At 36.0% G+C, this 26,461-nt stretch overlaps 1 protein-coding gene across 4 annotated transcripts in view; it reads right to left on the bottom strand.

Moving 5' to 3' along the window:
* Nucleotides 1–365: 365 nt before the first annotated feature.
* Nucleotides 366–26,461, bottom strand: part of TFEC (transcription factor EC) — an 89,670-nt gene continuing 63,574 nt past the window's right edge. For 3 of the 4 annotated variants that reach the window (XM_064422337.1, XM_064422339.1, XM_064422340.1), the window contains 5 exons: nt 19,525–19,639; nt 18,616–18,672; nt 14,421–14,496; nt 6,146–6,293; nt 366–5,227 (listed from right to left, as the gene is read on the bottom strand). In XM_064422337.1, coding sequence (XP_064278407.1) covers nt 4,847–5,227; nt 6,146–6,293; nt 14,421–14,496; nt 18,616–18,672; nt 19,525–19,639 — 777 coding nt within the window. In that variant the 3' untranslated portion in view covers nt 366–4,846. The remainder of the gene's footprint in view (nt 5,228–6,145; nt 6,294–14,420; nt 14,497–18,615; nt 18,673–19,524; nt 19,640–26,461) is intronic. The other variant, XM_064422338.1, reaches the window with a different exon arrangement.

Here is a 26,461-nt window from a genome sequence, read left to right as displayed (position 1 = left end):
CTAGATTGTCTGGGGAACATCTAGTACATTAAAAGGTTTTTGTAGAGCTTCTTAGTGATTTAACTGATATCATCATGCCTGCTAGCAATTTTGCAACATTCTGAAAACACTTTCCATAAATCAAAGCCTTAGCAGCAGGAATAAGCAGATGGCAGGAGACCATATTAAAGAATGTATCAATTATTTTTATTAATGGGATGCTACTGGATCATGATGTATCATAATGGACTAAATGTTTAGCTGTTGTGAAGTATTTTGTCTGTTGGTTATCTCAGTTGTTCTTACTGGATGCTACTAGATTGACTTTTGGTGGCATTTTTGAGGGTCTGGACAGTGAAGTTTCACAAGGGACATATAAAAAGATGTTTTAATTTCAGTCCTTTAATTATATTCATACAATAAACATAAAATGCCAGCAAGTATAAAATGTAATTGTAAAAAGATTGCATATATAGTGTGCAATAAAGTACATTCTGTCTGCATACAATGACTTAGAAAACAAGATACTATATGGTTAACAATGAAAAATAGCAATTATTATAAAAATATTCTACAGTCTCATAATAGCAATGTAAATGCCTTTACTTATCTAAGAGACTTAACATAATTTTAAATTACAATAATTTTACATCCTCCATTTATATATACAGTTCTATTAAATTCAGAAAGCATTATAATATCAATGTTCTTATTAAGATTAAGCAACTGAATTATACTTAGTTGTTTTATTATATAAAGCAACTGTGTTTCTGCTTGTTAAAACTGTTTTCACTTACTGTACCTTTTCACACTATCCATGCTATGCACAATGAAATAATTTAGTTTTCTTTTCTTAGTATAGTATCTATATCCATGTCATGAATTAAACAGGATCTTAATATTTCAACTCCCTGTCCTTTTGTGTAATTATCAGTTTGTTGTTTTGTGTGTTCTGTAGGAATATGTCCACCGGCTTTGAACAGCTGGTACTGAAAACAAGCAATATCTCCTCATCTTGACAAAAATAGCCAGTTCTTCTACCCCCTGCCCTGCTTGAGGTCAAGTTCTGTTAAGACTTCAATTTTTTTCTAGGTCCAGAGCCACGGGCATATTATGCATCTCCTTCATGAGATTTCACTAAACAGATCTCTGCTGGAAATAAATAAAAAGTGTATTTTTCTTGCACCACAACTCAGCACAATAAAACTTACATGGACAGCAAAGAAATTCTGCCTGACAGAAATGTCAGGATTTGTCCCTGTAGTTAGGAGGTCCCTTTCCTCTGCAGAAGCTGGTAGGACTGGGTAGGTAGGGCTCTGCCCTAGAAATCCTCTCAGCTTCACAGCATTGTTTCCAAGCCTGTGGTGGGAGAGGGAGTGTTTACTCCAGAAAGTCTGGGATGTAACTACGAGCACATGCATCTCCTAAATACCTTCAGTAGCATCTATTAATTCCCAGAATGTGCTGGTCTGGTTTTGCAGTCTGCACCACCATTTAATTTCAAGGGTGAGCCTGTAATCCAGGTTATAATTATTAGCTGAAATACTAATTTTGATTACTTCCGACTAGAAAAAAATGCAGTGTTGGTGAAATACCATTGCCATAGTAAGCACCTAGGAGGATTGATAAATTTATTGTTTACGGCAAGGGAGTTGGGAGTTTTGTGTGAAAGAAGACAGCCTGAATATGTCTAATGAGAGATGCAATACAGTGCCTTGCAAGAAGAACATTGACTATCTTGAGTTTCTCATGCAAGGAGAGAGAGAAAAATTCTTCTGGTGCCTTAGACTGAAGCAATTGTCAGAAGAATGAAAATCAACTTTAAAAAATTTAATGGATGCACTATAATGTTTTTTTAGAACAGTGCTTATAAAAGTGATGAAATTCAGGATGTTATTTAAAGTCAGTATAGTTCAGAAGTATGGTCTAACTCACATGTAAAAGTTCAATGGGAAAATCATGTATAAAATTCATATTTAATTTCTTTTTCTCCATTATGAGCAATCCACATTGGTATATTTAAAACTAATGTAGTAGAAACTGCAGTACAAGGACAAATGGCATTTGATATTAACCAAATAACCCTTTTTTTCATCTGCTGAAATGGACAATACTCATACTGGGCTAGATATAGTATGGGCATAAAGGTTACTTTTGATTCATCATGTTTTGTATTTAGATGTCAATATTAGCAATTGTCTTTGACAAAACTATAACAAAGTTTCTCTTTTAATTAACCCAGTTAAAATGGTGGTCAGCCCTATATCCAGTTATCTTTGGTTAATACTTGTTTGTGTTTCTGATGTGCTATAAAAACAAAACACAAAAAAAAGGCAAAAAAGAACAAAAACCAAACCAGAACAAAAAAAATAAATAAGCTCAACCAAACAAAACAAACAAATAAAAAAGCAAACAAAATAAACAAACCAAAACAAATGAAAATTACCAGAATGTGTCTGTTGTCTGGATTTTTCTCCATGGCATGTGCGTGTATCAAAGCCTCTTCTAATGGTCAAGTCTGTGCTTACAGGTCACCTTACATCCAAGTAGTTTGCACAAACTCATAGAGAACCTTGAGATTCCTGAAGTTATAAATATTCTTGTGAAATTGGACACACCATCCTCTTTCATAGACCTCTGAGTTTGATTTATTATCCAGTTGCTAATTTTCCAATTATGAAACTAGTGTGACACTGCCAGGGTTGGTCAGGCATGTGCTATGGCCTGGCAGGAACACAAACCTCACAATGACTGTTAGGAGGGCCCACGTACCAATAACAAAAGAGGCAATTGTAAGAAACAATTGCTCTCATTTTGGATAGCATGTTTTTAAAAACTTTAAATATGCATGCAAAAGGTAGTCCACTTTAATCTCTTCTTACTATTTCCAAACCTGTGGCACTTCTAAAGTGAGGCTAATACACACTTTTGAAACATATTTTGAATCATTACAGAACTCCTGTGGTGGTTTCAGCTGGGGTCATTTTCTTCACAGTGGCTAGTGTGGGGCTGTATTTTGGATTTGTGCTGGACAGAGATATTTTTGTTGGTTCTGAGCAGGGCTTACACAAAGCCAAGGGCTTTTCTGCTTTTCATACTGACACTCTGGCAAGGAAGTTGGGGCTTCATGGGAGGTTGGGAGGAGACACAGCCAGAGCAGGTGACCCCAACTGACCAAGGGATGTTCCACACCATATTAAATCATACTTAGTATACAAAGTGGGGAAAGAAGGAGGAATGGGGGGACATTTGGAGTGATGGCATTTGGCTTCCTAAGTCACCATTACATGTGATGGGGCTCTGTTCTCCTTGAGGATGGAACACCTGCCTGCCCATAGGAAGCAGTGATTAATTTCTTGTTTTGCTTCTCTTGTGTGCACAGATTTTGCTTTCCCTATTGAACTGTCTTTATCTCAACCAAAGAGCCCTCCAGATTTTACCTTTCTGATTCTCTCCCCAGTCACTCTGGCCGGGCAGTGACCAAGTGGCTGTGTGAGGCTTGGTTGCTGCCTGGGGTTAAACCATAACTACTCCCTAATGGGATCTTTTGGCTTTGATTGAGGAAGAGCTATGAAGAACCTGTTCCAGTTTATTATCCTATGTTTTAATATTACAATTGGAATGATTGCACTTCATGTTCTTTAGGAGCATACATCACTCTCCAGAATTTCACTATGTATAGAAGTGAGTTTTCTGAATGCCCCCTCCCAGCAAGCTGGTTATGAGAGGTAGTGCATCACATCGGTGTTTCTGAATATTGCCTTCAGTTTGACAAGTCTTCCTTTCAAGCTTTTCTGCAGGGAGTCCAAAGCCAAATACAAAATTAAATTCTTGTTGTTTGGAGTGCACAGAATGGGAATCTTGTAACTTCCCTCTGCTTCCAAATGGATCAAAAGCACATGTACAGAGTCTCTTTGGAAAACCTCACTGTGCTGTCAAAGGACACTGAAAGTGTCATCCAGCAGCCCAGTATTGTATCTGAATTCCAATTTCTTCCATATAAAAAAGGACACAGTTTGGATATTCTTGGAATAAGTAGCTGACATAGCACTGTCACAAGCAGTGCTTGTTTTAAATTGTGCTAAGTGTAACATGAAGTGTCTGTGCTGTCTTGTATATCCACACAGTCTTTCTGCTGCAATGCTGTGTCTTTTTCTGTCTGAGTTCATTTGAATCACTGTCATTATGTTAGTTTCCATTTTTCTTCTGTGTCATTAAAATAGATACTTAAAAGAGTGTTCTTTTTCTACAAATGAAATAAAACAAAAAAAACCAAAAACCTAAAGGCATTCCATAGAAAGCTTAATGGATTTTCTCCTTTTAAAGGGAAGCCCACACAGTTTAAACTTCATGCTTGTGTGAAAGCATTACCATCTGATGTTTTTAGATTTTAAAACCTGTAACATCTCTACAGTTCCCAGCTTAAATAGTTCTCTGTTGCTTCACATTTTGTAGAATTTTTAGTTATAAAAAATAAAGAAATTAGCAAATTACTAAATCTCATATTTGTAGCAGAGAAATGTGTGAGCAGATTGAAAAGAGTTTGAATACAGTTTTGCAATATGAGTATTCCTTTTGTGGTAACCATTTTCATAGTACTGAAAAAAGTCATGAAGTGATAGTAAAAATATTCCCAGTGAAGAGAGATTTATGCAAATGTTGGCTGTGAACAGAGAATGAATTTGGGGCAGAGTGATATGGGTTCATGTCCATCTTATTTTCTTGTGAAGTAAGGGCTGATTGAAATCTTTGTCATGTAGTAATTGATTTTTACAGTGTCTCTCCTTAAAATAAGAGCAAACACCATGCTTACATTTAACAAAGTCTTTTAGCAAGTGTTTAGAGAAGTATGAGACCCTTCCTGCTTTTATAAATCATCTCCATCATCTGTGCTAAAGCTGCTTCTCCTGCTGCTCTCTTTTGATGCAGCTGGGGATGTGGAGGACAAGAGTGGGTCTGTTCCAAATGGTGACACTGTGTCGTCCAATAAAATTTCCTCTAGTCGTTGTTCTTCTTTTAAAGCTGCGCTGAAGGACAAATCCGTGAAGTGTGAAAGCGGATCAGAAAAGGCTGTAGATCCATCACAGACATCAGAATTTTGTCCATGTACCAGAGGCATTGGTTGAGAGTAGTCCACAGAGTTCTCCTCTGGGTAAGACTGTTGCTTGATGACCTGTGCAGCTAAATCGACAGCACTGAGTGAAGACATGACTGGAAGGCCGTGTGCACGTGCCTGGATCTCCAGTTCCTAACATTTCAAACAAAAATAATTAGACAACAATTTTAAAAGACAAAACAGTCTCTTCAGAACAATTGCAGAAAGTACACAAATCATGCATGAAAATTTATTATACCTGTTGCTCAGTTCTGAGATTAAATTTTAAAATATTAATTTTTTTATCTAAGAAGAATTGCCAAGTATTTTTATATTCCTTTTTATCATTAAAAATCTATTCTATGGGAACAGAAGAGGTAGGACAGCCTTCCTCTTTCTTTTCAGTATTGCACACTGAATCCAGTGAAGGTAGCAGAAAAATATTGCAACTTGATAGTTCATAATGAAACTGTTATCCAGAGAAAAAGAAGATTCTTTACTTGATAATGCTTATATTATACAGATATATAAGTAAACCAGCATATTAAGATGATCGGTTTTATGTCTATCTACCTATCTACCCATCCCATTTCCATAGGTGTGTGTCTATATTAGAATCTTTTTTTTTTTAAGTCATGAAGGGATATATTCTACCTCTTAGGGTCAAAAGCAGATATAACAAAAGACAGTCTCACAGGGGAGCGTAATGCATTTAATAGTTTGAAAGAGAAAATTAAAATACTGAAGGGAACTTTGTGACCAGTATTGATTTTTGGCAGCAAGAATATACTTATTTCCTTTTTTTTATCTTTGTTTCTAACACATGCATAATGAAACTGTTTGTACAAATACTTTATTATTTTTCCACTGGTTACATTATGTAAATTATAAATATTAAAGACATTTCCTAGAAATCTAAAGAATACCCCCTCCCCATATACACAGAAATAAAAAGACAGTCAATTTATTTTTAATAAACATAATTTGAGGAAAAATTATATCAATTAAGAAAATGTAATGGGGGATAAGTACTGAGAAAGCTTTGTAGTTCATGGCAACGCTTATACAAACCTGAATTCGGAGCAGAAGTCTTCTGTTAGCATGCTCTAATTTCTTCTGCCTGTGTTCTAATTCTCTGGCTCTCTGTTGTTCTTTTTGTAGCCACTTGATGTACTCTACCGATGCTTTTAAAATAGTTCCTTTGTTCCAGCGCATATCACTGCAGAATGTAGAGATAACCTTTTCACAATTGTGCATGTCAGCAGAATTCATAAGAACTTACAAAATCTTTTACATTAATATGAAATAATGATTTACATGACTATTATTCACTCTTAGATATTATTGCTTCTGAATGGAAATTTTAATAGAATAGTTAAGAAGCCCTTATATAGTAAAATTAATCCCAGAATGAAAATAAGTGTCAAAAGAAAGTAATAAAGTGACTTTTTGTGGGAGAGCTAAATGCAATATCATGATTCTACCATTACAGTTTTTATATTTTTAGTGAAAATTGCTTTTATTATTAACTCTGAGATTAAAATCTATGTGCAGTATTTCTGCATTAATGAACTAGGAAATATACATTACTGAGGACTTAAGCCTAAATTTTTAAAGATCATTTTGAATATACTACTCCTTTTACCTGACTTACTAATGAGGTTGCTTTTATGCTTGTAGAGACAAAAATGATCTGTGCTGAATGCCAGTCCTCACTGATGACAGACCAGAAAAATCACACTTTCATAACCATAATGACTAGGGAATTACAAAAATCATGTTCAAAAATCTTGAAACAATTTAAAAAACAAGTTAAAATCTACACCTACATGCAGACCCCAACCCAAAAGAAAAGCTTTGCAAAAAAAATTAGATTAAACCTATGCATTATTCAGGAAATAATGGTTTGACTTCCAACTTACAAGCAGTCTCACTAGCAACCAAACACTTGTTCAAATTAAACTATCCAAAGACTTTCATGTATCCATTTATCAAATTTTCATGCATTCCTTTAAGTAAGGTCTTGGAACAAGAATTAATTTTACTAAAAATATTTAACTTTAATAAATTTCAGTATTTTATGACACAGGATGGGTTCACTGCATTAAATATATAGTTATATGAGCTTTACCCAAGCTATCTACTTCACTGCAAGATTGCTTAGGCTAAGCAGAAGGTTGGTCAAGCTTCTAGTCCCAAACCAACACAAAGCTGTTGTAAGAACACATAAGAATATGATGTTGGGAGAGACAAGCATTTTTTCAATACTTCTTCCAAAGACATATATGTACATGCTGCCATTTATGGAGAAAAAATAAAAAAAAATATATGCCCAGCTATTATCACTTTCCCCTGTTCACTGAATCATAGAATATGCTGAGTTTGAAAGCATCCATCAGGATTAGTGAGTCCAACTCCTGGCATTCACCAAAATTCACACCATGTGCCTGATAGCACTGTCCAAACACTTCCTGAACTCTGCCAGGCATGGAGCTATAACCACTTCCCTGGAGAACCTGTTTCCAGTGCTCAGCTACCCGCTGGGTGAAAACCTTTTTCCTGATATCCAACCTAAACCTCCCCTGACTCAGACTCATGTCATTTCCTTGAGTCCCGTCACTGGTCATGAGAGCAAAGAGATCAGTGCCCGCCCCTCCACTTCCCCTCATGACGCTAAGCACCTTCAGAGATTTCTGCAGTCATTCATCTTCTGAAGGTACAGTGCAAAAGCCAGGCAGGTACAGGATTTAGGAACCCAGACCACTGAGATTTTCCAGATGCTTCACTAGGGACAAAACCTTATGTAATTGATAACTTTAAGACACTAAGAAGAATACACAAAATTAGTCGTGATAAAGCATCACAGTGTTTACCCATGCTATAGAATTCAGGTAATTTGCAAGAGATTTGGGAGTAATGCTTTTTTTGGTCCAAGAGTACTCAAATTGAAATGTTAGTTACTTGTGGACAGCACACAAGCTGTGAAGTTCCTGTATACAGGGACCTCGCCTTCTCTCAGTGCTGCAGGCCAGAAATGCACAGCTTTTGGTGTTAAAGGTTGAGGGTATCAGAGAGAAAATAATTGTTGTCTGTAACCTTACTGTCTACAAAGACAACACATAACATATACATACAACGTATGTATTGTGATTTAGACATTGCCTGGTCAAAAAGCTAGAGCAGAGGTGGGACTGGGAGCCAAGGGCAGAATACATCCCTCCCATGATGGCTGAATCTTCTCTTGGCAGTTCCTCTGCCTTCTCCTTCCTGTCCCTGTACATCTTGAGCAGGTGGGAGGACAGAATTTCTTTCCAGCATCCCATAGGTTCCCTCCTAGGAGAGGACTTTCTCCTCTAAAACGGCTTACCTATGTTCAGATTGTGAAGGTTAAAGAAGCTTTTAGTATGCATATTTTCTGGACAATCTTTGACTGCCATCATTATGTCACAGACTCATTTTCTTCACACCTCTCTGGAAAGTTAGGTAAAATACCGAGTGATCCCAATTTATGACTAAATTTCAGTGGAGTTTGAAAGGCAGTAAAGTGTCTGTCTGTCTATGCCAGACCACTCATGAATAAAGCTAAATAAAATAAATAAAGTTAGCAGGACAAGAAAATTTTCCACTCCCATATCAGGTATGAGCTATATATGCTATATGGAGAAATACAATCTGCCTTGACAAGGAGGATTAGTCCCTAATAAGTGTTAAAAACAAAACTAAGACAGGTTTGAAGTGATGGTCCGAACCTAAAGATACTGTACTATGAAATTAGAAATAAACCCCTATCTGGAAAATGGAAATAATTGAGGAAATGTAACAGCAGTAGAAAAATCTGAATATATCACATATTTAGAAAGTATTTCATGGTGTTTTCACAAAAAAATTAATGAATTCAAAATTTGACAAGACTATTTTTTGTTGTTTTTTCTGATTGACATATGAATAAGTCATATATTCATTACTGCATTTGGAATATTTTTTTATTAAATTCCTTCATGTTACACTTAATATCATCTGGTGATATGGCTTACTTTTAAGTAAGAAACATTTTAGTTCATGTTGCCTTGAAAGTTTTTGTTTTTATTTCTATGGCAATTTTTTTTTTCATACTTTTGAATAAATCTTCACTGAAAGACTAATGCCTGGCTTCAAACTTCCAGAGAGATGGACCTGGTCAGCTTTTGCAGGAGATACATGTGGATAGATATCTGTTGTGGTAATATTTACATATCTGAGAGGGAAAACTGTAATGGAGAGCTAGAATAAAAATGCAGAGGTTACTATTGCTATTTAAGAGACTGTTCTTTAAGCTGTGTACACATGCGTATGTGTTTGTGCATGTGCGTATACCCCACATATAGTTCTACATCTCTTCTCATATGTACATACACTGGTTAAATGAAGAATATTCTTATTAAATGGAGAATATTGAAGTTGAACCTTCCAGTGTCTGAAGGCAACATAGCAAAACAAAGGAACAGCTGGTGACCTTAGAAGTCAACGTGTATTTCACTTTGTGTCTCTCTTTACCAGGATCTAAGGAAAATCCTGAAGGTGTCTGTGCTGATTCTGCATCACAGGCACTCTTCCTTCATTGTAGCCCAGAGACAGCAGTCACAGGACAGTGCTGCAGAGCAGCAGAGGCTCTATGCAGATGTGCAGGGCTGGAAGAGCAACAATGCAACTGGTGAGGATGAAGGCAGATTTGGGCTGGTAAAGGTGAGATTCCTGCATACTGATAGTCTGAAGTGCATCTAGCTCTACATACCAGGCAGGCAAACAGATTCGTCTATGATGGGAAGAAAAAACAACTCGACATTTGAAAATGGATTAACTCAAAGCACAAGAAGTGCATAAGAGGAATTCAGAAATTCTCTGATCAGTTCTTTGGTTTCTGTTATTTCTCTGAAAACAATGAATTCTAAATTTGATATAAGTAAAATTACCTGAAAAGTTATAAAAATGTCACTAGGAAATCATAGTTTTTGCTTTTTAGAGATTTGTAGATTGCGCTTAGAGATAAAAACTGAAATGAAAAACCCTACAAAGACATTTTTAGAACTTTTAAAAATTGAGGAATCACTAGCAGTTGTTACTAATTTAATTGGAAGTTTCCGTATGAAAACAGACAAAATACTTGCATTCTTAACTGGTTTGATTCTAAAAACTTAGCTATAGGCCTACAGATCTTCAGATATGGCAGGAATTCTTCTCTTGATTTTGATCTTTCAGTTCTATTAATTTGCTTTGCTCTCGGTTTTTTTGCTTTTCAGTGTTTCATCATTGTTGTTAGGTTTTTTTGGTATTTATTTTTCTTAGTCATGATTTATATTAAATGCATGCATGGCACTATCCTGTAAATACTGAAATGCATGGGAAATTTTGCATTCAAGCCAAGCCATTTGAAAGCAGTAAGATGTTTTGTCAATCTGGTCATCAGAAATGGTCTCTGCAAAGGAGAATTTCTTCTTTATTCCTGTGTGTCCATGTGGTAGAGCAATTTGAAGTTTCTAGCAATCCACAGATATGTTAGTGAGTTTAATTAACAGATGCTTACCAAAAATAATAAGATTTTTATGAAAAATTTTAAAAAAAAGTAAAAAACACGTTATGTTTTATTAGTCTCTGAATCCTGTCTCCTCCTAACTTTATCATCTGAATCTCTACAAAACTCAAATGCCAAGAACAAAACATGTAACACTCACCAAGCAGAGTTTCCTATATTGGAGAAACTAAACATGGAAAAGAGACTGATCTTCAGCTCATTTCCATTAATTTAACTTTGTTGAAGTCAAAAGAGCTTCACTAGTTTACAGAATCTGAACTCTTGTAGGAACTGAGCACCTGGTCATCTAAGATCAGAACTAATTAGTAAAAGCATTGTTTGAGAGTGTGATAGTTACAGAGTTTGCCAGACACAGGCCAGTTACTAATAACAAATACATTTGCAAAGTTGAAACTGTGTTTGCAGAACATTTCTTTCCCTGTTTTTGAGAAATTATCTTTAAACTATAGAAATTTGCTCAAGGAAGTACTTGGAAGGACTTTGTACTTGTTTTGAGGACTTGCACAATTGTGAAGTGTTTTATTCTGAAAGGGGCAGCAAGTTTCTACTTTATAACAGCATGAGTGTACACAAGATTTCCTTTGCAAGAAATGTGTCTGTGCTGGCTGCTAGAGGGTCTGTCCACAGACAGCACAGAGGTCAGGCACAGGTAAATGCAGAGAGCAAAAAGGAAAGAGTGAGAGAATCCATGCTTCTACCCAAATCCTAAGTAGTTCTTGTAACATTCCAGTTCTGTAACATTACTAGAATTCTTTTTTCTCAGGTAACTTTCTGGCAATTTCAGTCCAACTACCATTAAACTGTTCTTATGTAGGCACTGCCAGACTCCATCACATAAGGAATCCTGTTAACAACCTAAAAAGTTGATTCTGAAAGGTTGAACACAAATAGAAAGGCAGGTATAATTAAAGGAGCAGGTTACGAGTTTTTCAGCAAAATATGACTGAGTATTTCTGGCATTTTTAAATTCTGTTTTTTGATTTTGTTCTTTAAATCTGATTTGCATTTCTGAATCATCTAGCACTTGGATATCTAAGCATTGAAAGTTAAACAAAAGAGTCATAGTTCTTTGTAACTTACACTTATCTTCATTTTCTAATGCTGATGAAGTGAACTTAAAACACCCATTCATTTATGTAATGTAATCCACACTTTTCATCATTAAATTAAGAAAAAAAAAAGAAAAAAAGTGAAAGAATAGAGGTTTAATCCAGTCAAAAGAAAGTCCCTGCAGAAGCTCTGCAGGAGCCAAACAAGTTCACTACATAACCAACAAAACAAAAGTGAAATAAAACCCCCACACAGCACTTCTAAGAAATATAAATCACAAAAGGTTTCCAAATGGCATAAAAAATGTCCTTTTCTGTTTCTGATTCTGAATATAATCTTCTTGAAGCAAGCCATCTGGGACAGGCATGCTCACCACAATGGCTTAGTTATAGTAGTATTTGCTCTTCTATGCAGAGGCTGATTTTCTTCACTGTCATTAGTCTAAGCATCAGTAAGTTTTCTCCTTTTACAACTAAGTTTTCACTTTAAAAAGAATCTTCTAAAATCAATTTGAAGCAAAAATGTTATGTGTAATAAAATGTTACAGGTAAAGTATTGTAAGCCATGATAAATCTCTTTCTTTCAAAGAAGAGGGGGGCAGACTGGGGGCACAGTAAGGTGTGATGAAGTAAAAAGCAAGAACTGAAAGAGAGAATAAGGTTGCTGAGTTATGATTTGGCAAAACAAGACCATACCAAAAGGTAACAATAATTTTGATCTTATCAGCCAACAAAACAATATGTTCAATTTAATATATTTCTGCCTTAAAAAAAATATACAAAAAAAACCCCTACTTACATTTCTTTGAATTAATTTATCCTTGCACTAAGCTATAGCAAAATTGTGTTGCAAACTGGTTTTCAAAAACCCTACAGATTTTGATGCCTATTTTTTTCTTAGCACCAACTTAAAAGCTTTTCAGTAGGGCTGTTTTCCAAAGGAGTACTGATTATCAGCCTTTTGAAGACAGCAGTCTTCAGAATGTGAGATACTTAAGTTCACCTAGTGCTTTTGCAAACATAAACCACTCTGGGTCTGGTCACACTGCTGAACTCAGTCATGGGTTTGCAAACTAAAACAAGATAAGGCAATGATTTCAGAATCTATACCTGAAACATTTTCATCAGGCAACAACACCAAAAACTGAGGGTGAAGCCCATCATCCTCTTACTGGAGTAAAACTGCGGGTCCAGGTAAATCATTTTAAGAACAGCTTAAATGATTAGTCTAGGTTTTAATGTTTTGATTAAGTTCACAAAGTCAACCTGAATCCAGACCAAAATATGTAAGTGAAACACCTTTATAGACAATCAAAAAATGCAACTGGAATTTGTACCCCATGCCCATCTCTAATTGCAGTATAACCAGTTTCTATTTTTGCTTTATAGCTGCAAACCAACAGTGCCATCCACTGTTTTTCTGAGAAATCTTTCCATTACTTCCCCAAATGGTATTGAATACTGAAAGATGCACCAGCAAAATTAAAACACTTCTGAAAGATGCACCAGCAAAATTAAAACACTTCTATCAGTTTCTGCCTGCAATGGATCACATCCAAAACTTTGTTTAGGTATTTAAAGTGCTTTTTACTTTAATTGAGCTTTAACACCTAATTCCATATTAATAACAAAAAATCATGCACATTTATCCAATCTTTGGTGGATGCTACAGAAGGAGCTGAGTTTGTGAATTCTCTAAAATGGATGCAGTATGTTAACTTTCTCTCTGGTGGCTTCACTTCAAATAAAGCCAACCTTCTACTTGTGTATGTCTCACACAGCTTTGTATTGTTGCAGAAATCCTTAATGTAATCAAAAGTTTCTTAGTCCTAAGGTTTAAAAAGCTGAAATATCAATTGATGTTTTCATTTGAAGTATCATGCACATCTGTATTGACATGCAAATGATAAAGACAAAATCTGTATAATCAATTTTATGCAAGTTACAATCATGCTGCTGCATTGTCTTAAGTCTTCCCTGAGAGACAAGAGAAATCTAAGGCTAAAGTTCTGCATTAAAAATCACTCTGAATTGTTATTGTTAATCCTGCAATGGGCTTTTCTCCAAGGCAGCTTTTTTTCTGTTGATGACAAATATAAGCTTTAAGGGAATGCACATATAATTCAAGCAATATGCATTTTGTGTTTCTGTAAGTATATGCATTAGTATAAAATGACATTATTATAGCAATTATAGCAATTATTACTTTTTTTCTTGCATTTTAGGACTGGTGCTTTCCCTGCACTGACTTGAGAACTTTTGAAAAATGCTCAGTCTACAGACTCAAATTGATTTTTTTTTCTCTTAGAGGGCAGACAGTGACAACATAAATTTTGTGTTATCCCACTAGAGGGCCATGGCAAGAGCTGAAAGCGCCTCTACTTCCTTCTCCAGAGACACCACACAATTGTGCTCAGGGACAGAGAGATGGACTTTCTGTTGTTTGGTTTATCTTTTGTTTATTTGTTTGTTTCTTTTCCCTTTAAGTGGCAGTTTCTCTTAAACACCCTGAAATTGCTTTCATCTTATTATGCTTTCACATAAGTTTTTCAACAGGCAGGAAAAATCTGTCAAAGGTTTGTTACTTCAACAGCCTGATCTGAGCCAGTGACCTGGTATGGAAGATTTTGTGTCCCATTTCTCAATCCTATAGCCAGTATACACAACTGTCTCTTTTCTCCTGTGTTAATACTATAAACATTATTATAGGAAAGACAGTTGAACTCACGGATCATTAGACTTGGGGATGAGTGTGCCAAGCTCCTTGATTCGGTAATTAATATTATACCTTCTTCTTCTCTCAACTGTTAAAAAGAAACATTTACTATTTTTATGCTGAAATATTTTTGAAGAAATTACACATAAAACATTTTAATTAGTTAAAAACATGTTAGTCAATGTACAGAAAAATTCTCCCTCAAATAGCAGTCCCAACATGAGCTCCTACCTGTCTCTGACTTACTCTCAGAACAAACTCTATAATTAGTACCATCTGTATCTTACCTTAACTACAGGGTTTTCTCCCATTTACAATTAGATTTCTAGAGAATGAAATAGTCACATATTGTCTATATGTGAGCTAACATTTCTTTTTTCCTAATGTTTATATATTCTTTCTCCACCATGCTCCCACAGAACAGATTTCAGCTTGGTGGAGTCTTGCTGGTGAATCCAACAGGGATACAAGACAATTAATCCAGAAATTGATATTTTGGCAGAACTCCTGTTACAAATCACAAGGTAACAGCTTCACTATCCCTTATTTAGAATTACTAGCATTTAAACCCACAGAGAGTACATAACTACAACTGTATCCCCCTCACTAACACAGAGCAAGATTATGTCCCAAAACCACTTCACCCCTGTACATCTGTTTCCTTTGATGATGGACAGCACAAAAAATATTTATGATAATTTTTAAAACATAGAGAAAATGAAAATAAACCCACCATGGTTAAAAATATGAAATATATTTTTTGGATTTAAATTTATCCTTCTCCTAAGACAAGCTATGTAGGGTATCTTGGTTCACTTTGTAGTTTAGTTAGAAGAAAAAAAAAAGAAAATAAATGTCATTTTAAAATTAGTACCCCCTCTGTGTGCTCTCAGTTCACTTTACCAGCATTGTACTGGTATCCAGGCTTGTGTATGTGATCCTTCAGAAACTTCATATTTTTCTAGGGGATAGGTCCAGAGAACAGTTCATTGCTTTGGGGAATTACTTCTATATAATTCTGACACAGGAAGTGCATTCAGTGAGAATGTAGCCCCATTAGGGTACTGCTGGGTGTCAGACCAGCAGTCTCTACTGCTGTTCTACTGGTGTCAGCTCACATATTTGTCCACTGCCTCCACTTTAACTCAAACCAAATCTCACTGAATAAGCAGGGTTCAGCTTTTCTCCATCACTAACATCACACTGAGCTCTTTCTCTTGTGCTTTGCATCCTGGAAGACCTTACCTTGGGCTCAAGATGCCAAAGCCACTGTACTCTGTCATTCCAGCCTTGTCCAACCTAGCACATGGGCAGAATGGATACATGCTCTGTGTTTGGAGATGGGCCCTTAAAGTCTAATGGCCAAATTTTGAATATAAATACAAAAAGCCCGGTAGAGCTAAATTATAAGTGTTCAGCCAAGGGCATCCTAGTGGGTCTTCCAAGGCTGACTTCAATCTTCTCATAGTCATATGAGCATGTCACTTTCAGCCCCTCCATCTGGATCACTTTTAGTCCTCTTCTTCCTGTATTTAAAATGCTTTGCTTCCTGTCTGTGTGAGGCTCCTAGGTTTGTGTAGCAGTCAGCTGTTTCCTCCCTAGCAGATTCAAGCTCCAGGAACAACCTGAGTGTTGTTATTTACTCTGATTAAGTACTCTGCCTTGGTGGGGTGCATTATCTTGTCTTGCTTTCTATAGAAACAGGAGTTTCACTTAACAAATTAAAGCATCTCAGGTTTTTTGTGTGAATTCACATATTCAGAAGACAGGGTTATAATCCTCCTGACTGTAATGCTCAGTGAGGCCCTGCATCTCATTGGAATGAATGTGCTGGTTCTTGTAGGAGAGCCCAGTGTACAAAAACACAGAGGAACGAAAAAATTTAAAATATATATTTCAGTTGTGTTGGCAAAATTATGTCATTGCAAACAAAACTGAAGAATGTGCTTTAACTACACTGTCCTATGGTAAAATAGCTGCTGTTTAATTAATATTTACACTGTGGACAACTCTGTAAGATATTCATCAAAAATAGTCAACTAAGCATTAGCTATAAAACAAGGGAAAGAAAAAATATCTTTACAAGTGAACACTTGCAGAATTCCTTTTTCTTTGCATTTTTGCATTTTTTTCTGAAAAGAAACTTCCAGTTGTTGTGTCAATGAGTTAGGGAGGGAGATTTTTAAGCTTGGAAACATGTTGCAATGGAACTTTCCTGATGTATGTCTGAAATTTTCCAGAGAGATCCTGAGTTATCAGTAATATTTCAAGAATCAAATTATACATAAGCCAAATCAGAAAATTATTTTTCAAACTGCATGGACAGGATTATAATATAACATTCTCTGTTTGGAAACAAAAAACCCCAAAGTTAAGAAACATTAAATAATGTTTTAAACTCTGTGTGTTGCATGAAGGGGTTCCACTTCTTACATCAAAATCCCTTTTCATGTTTTCATTCAATATAGTCTTTCAAAAGGAACTTTTTTCCAGTGCCTTTATTCCTCCTTGTTATGAAAATGTACAACTTTTCTGCAAAATGTAGGCCTTAATTCAACCTGAAAATTGAAAGTTTGTATAATTCCAATCAACTTTCAAAAACTGATTTTTCAGACCAACACTAAGAAACCTGATCCCCTTAAAAGAGTAAATCACACTGATAAAGCCTTTATATGCAATGCATTATTATGTCCAAGACTTTAGAGCTGTGTCCAGAGAGCCTTTGAGCTCTGCAGAGTACACCTGGAGCCAAGGCAAAAGAGATGCTGCCTGTCTGCAGTGGCCTTCAGTTTAGTTGTCAGTGGTAAGGGAAAGTTCTCAGACATTTCTTCTGTGATCAGGAAGGACTGTGATAAGCCAAAGCAAACAGTGGAGGCAGTAGTAAGACCTGGCATCCCTGATGTAGCTATGATGAGCCTCTCTTTCCCTTTGTAGCTCCAGGTAATCCCTACCCACCCCCTTTCTTAGTCCAGCAAAACTCCCCATTTCTGCCCTAACAAGACAGAGACCAGCTGCATTGGCATTTCAGAGATTATGTGCCAGCAACACGTCTAAAGATCTTCATGGTCTGTCTGTAACCCACAAAAAATTATAGACAGATATAAGGATGCCTTCTGGAAATTCTAAGCAGCAGAATATTGTCCAGTGATTGCTAGCACATTTTGCCAGTGGATGTATACTTTCAGGAATGTAATTTCATGCAAGCCATAAGTCCCTCTTTGATTACTGGAAATCAAATAGCCAGAGAAACAAGACAGAAGTAAGGGAATAAAGATATAAATAGAGGCTATTAATTAATTACTAACTTAGGTTTTGATTTTTAAGGATCATTGAATCCAACTACCATACTATTTCTGTTGGAAGATCTGGAAAGGAGAACTTGAAAATTTTAACTGCTTTATTCAACACTTTTCAAAAAGAATCCTGCAGCCTTTTTGTTTCAAATTATGCTTTAGAGGGAAAAATTGTGTCATTTTATAGGCAATCTCCCAGTAATGAAACTATTCTATACAAATTAAAATGGTTTTTATTTTTGTAATTCTAATATTTAGACACTGAACTATGAATTTTACTGTTCTAAGACTGTTCCTCTAAAATCAACATGCCTATCATCTGTACATATCTGCACTGTTGTCCTTAAAGAAAACAGGAGGGTACCCCAGATGACAGGGGTTATGGGGCTTGTGTGGCAGAGTCAGAACTCTGGTGAGTCTCACCAAGTCCTGTACTGATCTCCTTTCATTTCAATAACTTTAAGAGCTTAGCAACCACTTAAAAGTTATCTGATGCAAATTTTTTTCCTACCCCATCACCCATAAAGAGATACAGCCTCTTGCTTTGGCTCTTCAGTAAAGATGGTGTGAAGACTGGATTTTCAGTGTTGTTTTTCTCATAACCTGCCTCCTTTCTTGTCTGCTTTGCACTGTAATTCTTAGAGAAAACATCAAGTAAAGTGTGTTACTGTGAAAAAATAATAGCAGGAGATTATATGGAAATAAATTAATTGCAATATGCAAAGTATTTTGAAAGTCAGAGACAATAATTCATTTCAATCAAGAAAGCTTTATGGTCAGCTGTTTTTGCAGTCTGAGTTAGCCTGCTGAGAGCCTGGTCTAGGAGAGGAGCAGAGATGTGGTAGCTAATGTATCATAGTTTTGCATTCTCCATACATTTCATTTAATGAGATGGAAGATGAACATATACTTACTGAGATTGTGGTTATCCTTTTTTTGTCTCTCCTTTGCCATTGCTCTTGTATCTGCTTCTGACAGAAAGTAACATTTATTAAAATAGTCCTTAAAATGCAATTCCAGTACTTCTTTCATCTTTTGAAAATGGCCTCTTGTCACAAAGACCAGACTTCCAGTCCTTTTACTGCATTACTTTTTTTATTATAAAACAGATCATAGGCAAATCTTTATTCTACCAGTACTAAATTTTAAGCAAGCCTGGCAGGTTGCTTAACATTTTTAAGGCACTTTTTTTTTAAATTTAAGAATGTAGAAATGCTGTGGAGGGGTATTTTTCTCCAATTTCCTGTATTTTACATTGGGATAAAACTTACAATACACTAAGGTGAATATGGATTTTCTATATCCCATAATGCAAGAGTTAATCAGATTTGTAAGATATTGAATAAACTCACTGTTTCCTCTGAGTGACATTAATAAACTGTACATGATTTTATGGCATTCTTTGGATTAAATGAATGTAACTTTTAAAGTTTGTAATCTACTAATATAACTTTACCTTGAATAGCCTTATTGTAAAGTTTTAAAAGAACTATTTGTTCTACCCTGGGACAAATTTAATGGACGATAATTTATTTATATTGTTGATCAGAAGCCAACATGTGGAAGAATATACTGTTTTCTAAAATATTAAGGTTTTTAGATATTCATAAAAACAGGAGGTAAACATGGTTTCTGAATTTCTAAAGAGAAGAGCAGAAAGAAAAGATTCCTTGCTTATCTTTGTTCTTTTCCTTAAATGAAACCACAGACTGAAAATTCTCAGGAATTTAATTATGGATATCTTTTTCATGGATAAGATTCAACTTTTAAGACACACATCATCACTTATGCAGTTATATACTAAAATCTCAGAGTCCTTTTACCTGTGAGCTCCCTTTTTACTGGTAGATTAGCTGGGCAAGAAGCATTTGTGAGACCCATATTAGCTGGTGCCATTCCCTGGTCACTGTTATATATATCCAAAATGCTGCTAGATAGCTTGAGGGGTAGAGAAGGAAAGAAGAATAAGGAAAAAAATTAAAATAAGTAAAATAGTTAACAGATTTTTAAAAAAAAAACAATGTATGCAAGGAGCAAATATTTTTGTATATGAGTCTGGTTTTCTTTAGAAGGAGTATATGTACATATATCTAAAGAAAAAGATTCCTATTACCCAATATTAACTAAAATTGAAAGCAAAGAATCACTGTCTGACATTTTTGTGGGCTTCAGATCAACAGTGATGACAAGATATGAGCCACAGTGTCTGTTTCTCAATTGCTTCCAAATTGCATTTTCTAAATCCAGTGTTGCTATGTCTGCACTTCAAATATCCGTTAGCCCGAAAGTCAACTTTACCACGCTGATTTTGGCCATAATCCCCAGTATGATTTTTTAACCACAACTCTAAACTCTGGATTGGTACTTCATACAGAGCCTGGTCTAGCAACATATTGAGGGACCTAGTTATGTGTAATAGTTAAAATTAGAGTGGAAAGAACATCAGAGAATATGCATTGAGAAAAGGAACTGTACTCTTGTCAGGTTAGACCAGATAACCTAATGGTTCTAATATGCATAGCATATAACCATGTATACCAGTATCGTTATTCCCTTAAAAAATATAATATGATATTAGCGAAATAAGCCCATAGAATGCACACTAAGTAAGGCTAAAGTATGTGGATTTCAGGTAATTGTACAATTTCCTTTATTTGAATAACTTCACATACATGAAATAACTGTAAAATATGCAAAAGTTTACTGAAGAACAGTTCAGGCTTTGCTCATTTTCTATGACCCTATGACCAACTTTTCAGCATTGATTCTTTGCAGTAAAACAAAAACTTTTTTTTTTTTTTATCATGCATATAAAATTTGTGCTGACATCTTTGGGGTTTTTTTGTGGTCAACACTCAAGGATTTAGAAACTGAGTTTGGGTCCACATGGCCAAGATAACAGAAAATAAATCCAAAAGTAAACAAAAGAAAAACCAAAACCAAAAAAAAAAAAAAAAAAAAAAAAGTGGGTGAAAAATAATGTGGATACCATCACTGACTTGAGACAGAAAAGCATGAAAGGAAATTAAATTAGGAGGTATTTAAGAAAATTGTTTTTCATAGACAAGAAAATGTCTTGTCACAGATTTCCCCATCAGCTATGGATCCTGAAACAACCTGGAATTTTCCAGGCAGGTCATCAAGACACCAGCCATAGGTCTGCTGGGAACCAGCTTTTTTCAGACTTTTGTAATTTCTCTTTTTGTAGAGACTGTGAGCTTCATCACAAGTTATTTTGAATGGAGACAATTTTCTGAATTACTTTCTCATTGTGAAGTTGTTCCATGGCTGTGCTCCCTGTATTTTATATTAAAACTGAAATTTTAAATTAGCTCTATTTTTAAATAATGATTTTGTTAAATTAACTAATAACTTCACTAGATCATCTAATAATCTGGTTTGAGTTAAATTCTCCTAGTTGTATTACATACTATTTAATGGAGCAATCAGAATTCTAATTGAACACACATAAATAACATGCTCATTTTTAAACTAGAGCTTTATTACTTAGGAAAACTGAAAATTCTTGAATACCATTAGAAATCACAACACCAAGTCAGTTTTGCAAATCTGCTTATACATTTGAGCTCTCAATGAAAATACTTTTTAAAAGAATGTTTGGAATTCAGATGAGTATTACTCAGAACAAGCTATGTTTAATATGCAGGATTTGAATGTTAAGAGCATTCTCACTTTAGGTACCTTTGTTTCATTCGAGGGGTAAACTGACAAGTATTACAGAATTCACTGCAGTTTTACCTTTGCATTTTCTTTGTTCCAGTGATAGGATAACTACATTACAAGAGTGAACTCATATTAGCTCTCGTCATATTTAATTACTTCCTACATTCATGTAAATGAATTTAGTTTATTCAAATGATATGAAAACAGAATGACATAAAAAATTGAGAGTCAGTGTGACTCCTACACCTCCAAGTTCTAGAGGTCTTTGGCAAGGATGTTATATGACTTAGGCTACTTTTTTTGTGAAATGCTAGGAAATAGTAACCACTGAAAATAATATAATCTAATAAATAATCTAACAAATGAGAAATACATATCTGTCATTCTTTATGTACTTCAAACAGCTGTGTACATAAGTTCAATAACTTGCATTAAACTGGTGGCAACCTTCAATGTAGTAGATTATCAATGCCATTAATGGAAGCACTAGGCTTGTTAAACAAAGTTTAATGCAAACATGAGATACTTAATTGATTAGTTCTAATTTTCAGACAGAAATTCACATTTATCCTTGAAACACAGTCTATGCACAAAGCTACGGATTTAAATGACAATGCCCAAATCCAAGAGAAAAGTTCATGACTGGCCAATTTAGCTGGCAAGGAAAAAATTATACCAACCTCAAACTCAAACGCCTCAAAGTTCAAAATTGTGTGATAGTTCAAAAGAGCATGAGTAAATTCAACTTTAAAACACAGACAGACATTTCAGCTGAGTTCAGTTACACAGCTGGTGAAGGCAATTCCATAAAACTGCCCAACAATCCTCTCCCTTGCCCCACTAATGATGCTGTGCCTGATGCATCCCAGGACACAGGTGTCCCTCCTGGCTGCCAGGCCACTGCTGACTCGCATTCAATTGGCCATTGACCAGGACCCCAAGTCCTTTTCTGCAGCCCTGCTTTCCAGTATCCCATTCCTCACTTTGTACACACGTGCAGGGTTGCTCCATCCCAGGTGCAGAATTCAAGACTTGTCTTTGTTAAACTTCCTTCACTGACTGTCCAGCCCCCTAATTTGTTTAATTGTTTGCAGAGTGTCTCTGCCAAATGTACCATACTTTGTTTCATGCAGATGCTCTCCAGGATTCTTCCCCTTGTCATTTCATATTTACCAACTATTAGGAAAACAGCATCACCACTCCACATGGAAATGATAAAAATGAAGCCCAAACCCAAGTCATTCAACTACTGATAACAACAAGCCTATCATCTCACTAATTAAAAGGATTCACATAAGCATTACTCCAGAATGGATGGGCAGGGAGGAAGAGACAGTGGGGTAGCTCTGCATTTTAGAGAGTGTTTTGATTGTGTGGAGCTTAATGATGGGGATGCAAAGGTTGAAGGTAAGAGGATAAGAATCAAGGAGAAGGCCAGCAAGGCACTTTTCCTAGTTGGACTTTTTTATAGACCACCCAACCAGGATGAAAAGGCAACTGAAATATTCTATAAGCAGCTGAGAGAAGTCTTGCAATTGATGGTCCTTGTTCCTGAGGGGGACTTCCAACTTCTCACAAGTGTTGTCTGGAAGTACAACAGCCTAGAGAAAACAACAGTGCAGAAGATCCCTAGAGTGTGTGACAGGATCTCTGGAGCTAACTTCCAGACACAGCTGGTGAGCAAACCAGCTAGGGAAGGTGACCGATGGATCTGCTGTTTGTGAACAGACAAGCACTTGTACAGATGTGACACTTGGAGGCCACCTTGGGCACAGCGATCATGAAACAATAAATACAATAAAACAATAAAAACAAAGTTTTTGTATCTTGGGGAAGTGAAGAGAGGGGTCAGCAAGACTTGGATTTGCAGAGGGCAGACTTTGGCATGTTCAGGAGACTGGTTGAGAGACTCCCTTGGGAGGCAGTCCTGAAGGGGAAAGGAGTCCATGAAGGACACCATGAAGGAAATGCTAAAGGAACAAGGGCAAGACATCTTCATGTGTAAAAAGATGAGCCACTGAGGAAGAACTGGTCTGGCTGAACAGAGATCTTTGGCTGGAACTGACGGGAAAAAAGCATAGTGGAAGAAGAGGCAGGGAGCTAAAGAGGACAGCAATGATTTTGTGAGGCTATGCAGGGAAAAAATTAGAAGGCCCAAAACCTAATTAGAACTTAATCTGACCACTGCTGTAAAAGACAATGAAAAATGTTTCTATAAACAAATCAGCAACAAAAAGGGGGATAAGGAGAATCTCCCTGCTTGTATTGGATGTGGGAGAAAATACGGTGACAAAGGATGAGGAAAAGGCTGAAGTACTTAATGCCTCCTTTGCCTCACTCTTTAAGAGTAGTACTGCTTGTTCCTTGGGTACCCAGCTACCCGACCTGGGAGACAGAGCAGAATGAAGACCTCACAATCCAAGGGAAATGGGGAGTGCCGTGCTGCACCATTTAGACAGGTTCATGAGGCCAGGCAGACTGCACCTAAGGGCCCTGAGGGAGCTGGCAGAAGAGCTCACTGAGCCATCCTGAGCCATTGACCAGAAGTCCTGACTAACTGAGGAGGTCACAGTTATTGGAGTAAACGTGATGCCCATCTACAAGGTGGGCCAGAAGGAAGATGGAGGAACTACAGCGGTGTCATCTTGATGCAGGTGGCAAGAAATGTTATGGAAAGTTAGTGCCAATTGCACTATCAACTGTCTCTTTCTTCCGTGAATTCAGTAAAAATCTGAATTATATTGCAATGGCCACTATGTCACATAAGTGGCTTTGTGGATAAGGCCACTGGTGGTTTCCCTTTGACACACTCATTCACAGTTAATACAAAAAATCTCCTATGAATTAATGTGTAAGGAATAATTCTCAGTGTCAGGATTCAGGATCAGGAGAAGAAATAGAGAGTGATTAATGTGACCTGTTTTGGACACTTGAGTGTGTCCAAATGAACTGAATGATCTCTGTCTCTTATTCTTGACTCTGAAGAAAGTTTGGGGTGAATGTTGCAAGCCTCCTATATGTACCTTCTCAGGAAATCTCACTGGGCTCCTAATGTGAAAATTTCAAAATAAACTCTTACTTTGAAAATCACATAGGTAAAACTTATTTTAAAATTAATAATTTTTCTGATTACCAGAGATTTTTATAATATACAGTCAAAAAATGTGTCAAAGTATTTTGCTGAAACTGTCTACCTGAATTTGCTCTGCATTGATATCACACATAGAAAATTCCAAGGAATTTCTTTGCCAATGTTACTGAACACTTAGAGCAATGTTATAGTAGAAAGCGGCCAATTTTGATACAACATGAAGAAACATACTTTTTGTCTGACAAAACAGGAAGTTCTTTTAGAAATGTAGACATCTGTAAGCAACTAATTTTCGAACTATAAAATCAAAACATATAGCACAATATATTATAGAAATTGTGAATCCAAACATATCTAGCTGTTTGGATATGTATCAAAACTCCATACCTCATAATGCAATTTATTGCTTTTAGTGTCATTTAAGCAAGGAAAGTTTTTGCAGAACTGAGACTTCAAATACCTTCCAAGCCTACATTAAAAGATAAGTTTATATATATACATACACATATAATTTCACAAAAATTCAACACAATGTTCCTAAAGGTACAAATCACTTGCACAATTATACAATATGTATACAATTATGATCTTACAATTCTATAGCACTGGGAGACTTGATGAATTCCAAAGCTCTAAAAACCCAGCTGATTCCACCATATCAAAAGCATGTCATTGTTTTCAATTTAGATGTGGAAACACAGGCATTTGGGTATGAAAATTCCTAGGTACCAGCAAATCATTTATCTTGCAGGTGTCATATTGGTTCCCACCTGTGTTGTTCTGAGAAGTCCTTGTAAGTCACATAATTTCCAAACCTTGCATTCATGATACTTATGTATATGTATCTAGGAATGTAAATGCAAGTGGCTTATAAGGAATGAGAACAGAAATATTAAAAATAGCAGAATATAATATGCCATCTTTCCCATTTCTGAAATACAAGCAGCTTTGGACAAAATATCAACAACCTTTAGCACAGCAAATGGTTAACTGGGAATAACCAGTGACAATGTAGTACAGGAAGAGAATAATACAATTTCTAATTAAAACTGCAAGGAGCATTGAAGAAAGCAGGCTGTAATTAACAAAGTTAGCATTTGGCAAGGACACTGGGGTTAACATTCTTCCTTTTGTATAAAGTGTCAGGGGATCTTCAATGCCTGTGTGCTAAGACTGGAACATGAGAATTTTCATTCATGGGGCTCAGTCCTGAAAGATACTCAACTTTGAAGCTTAGACCAATTATAAAAGCAAACTTCAGCTGGACTACCTGAGTGAATACACCTCACAGGCCTGTGACTTTGTGCTTGCTGGCAATGTCCAAGGGAAGTACTATGGAGGTCGCATCGAGAGAAGATTGCCATGTCCAATACTTGGGTCTGAACTGCTGTGCAGGCAGGATTGTGCAGCAAATACTAAGGGTTTATTAAGAGCATGGATGACTAGGAATGGACAGCTTTGTTCACAATTTGCAGTCTCTAATGCCAAGTTTGGGGGGTTTTATAAAGGAAAACATTACATTAAAGGCATTGCCCTATGAAAGGAAATTATGTGGTATTCCAAATCTTATAGTATGATAGTTGTTGCTAAACATAATGTAATTTTAAGGAAGACTTAAACCAATAGCATTTCCATATCTTCCAAGAGAAGGATTTTGAATGCAGCAATAAAATGCATGAATACAGGTTGTCTATGCCTGTAGTCCCTAAACAGGTCTATGCCACAACAGTGCTCACATGCACGATCACCTATTATTTAAGTATTTTTCCATTTTGGCTAATCTTGCATGATGTGTTTGCCTTACAGTAAAATTCAAGTCTGTAAGGGTCATGGTTGTATCACAATCAGCATTACACAGCTAGAAAATAATAACCAAACCTTTTTCCAAACCTTTTTTTTTGTTTTGTTAAAATAAAAAAGTTTTTAAAGCTTTTTTAGAATTTTCTTAATTTGACAATTCTGCTGAAAATTTCAGTGTAGACTAG

This window comes from Passer domesticus, chromosome 5, assembly GCF_036417665.1.
Source record: "Passer domesticus isolate bPasDom1 chromosome 5, bPasDom1.hap1, whole genome shotgun sequence".
Taxonomy (NCBI): domain Eukaryota; kingdom Metazoa; phylum Chordata; class Aves; order Passeriformes; family Passeridae; genus Passer; species Passer domesticus.
Note: the sequence above shows the minus strand (reverse complement) of the source record. Positions and strands in the feature narration are given on the sequence as shown.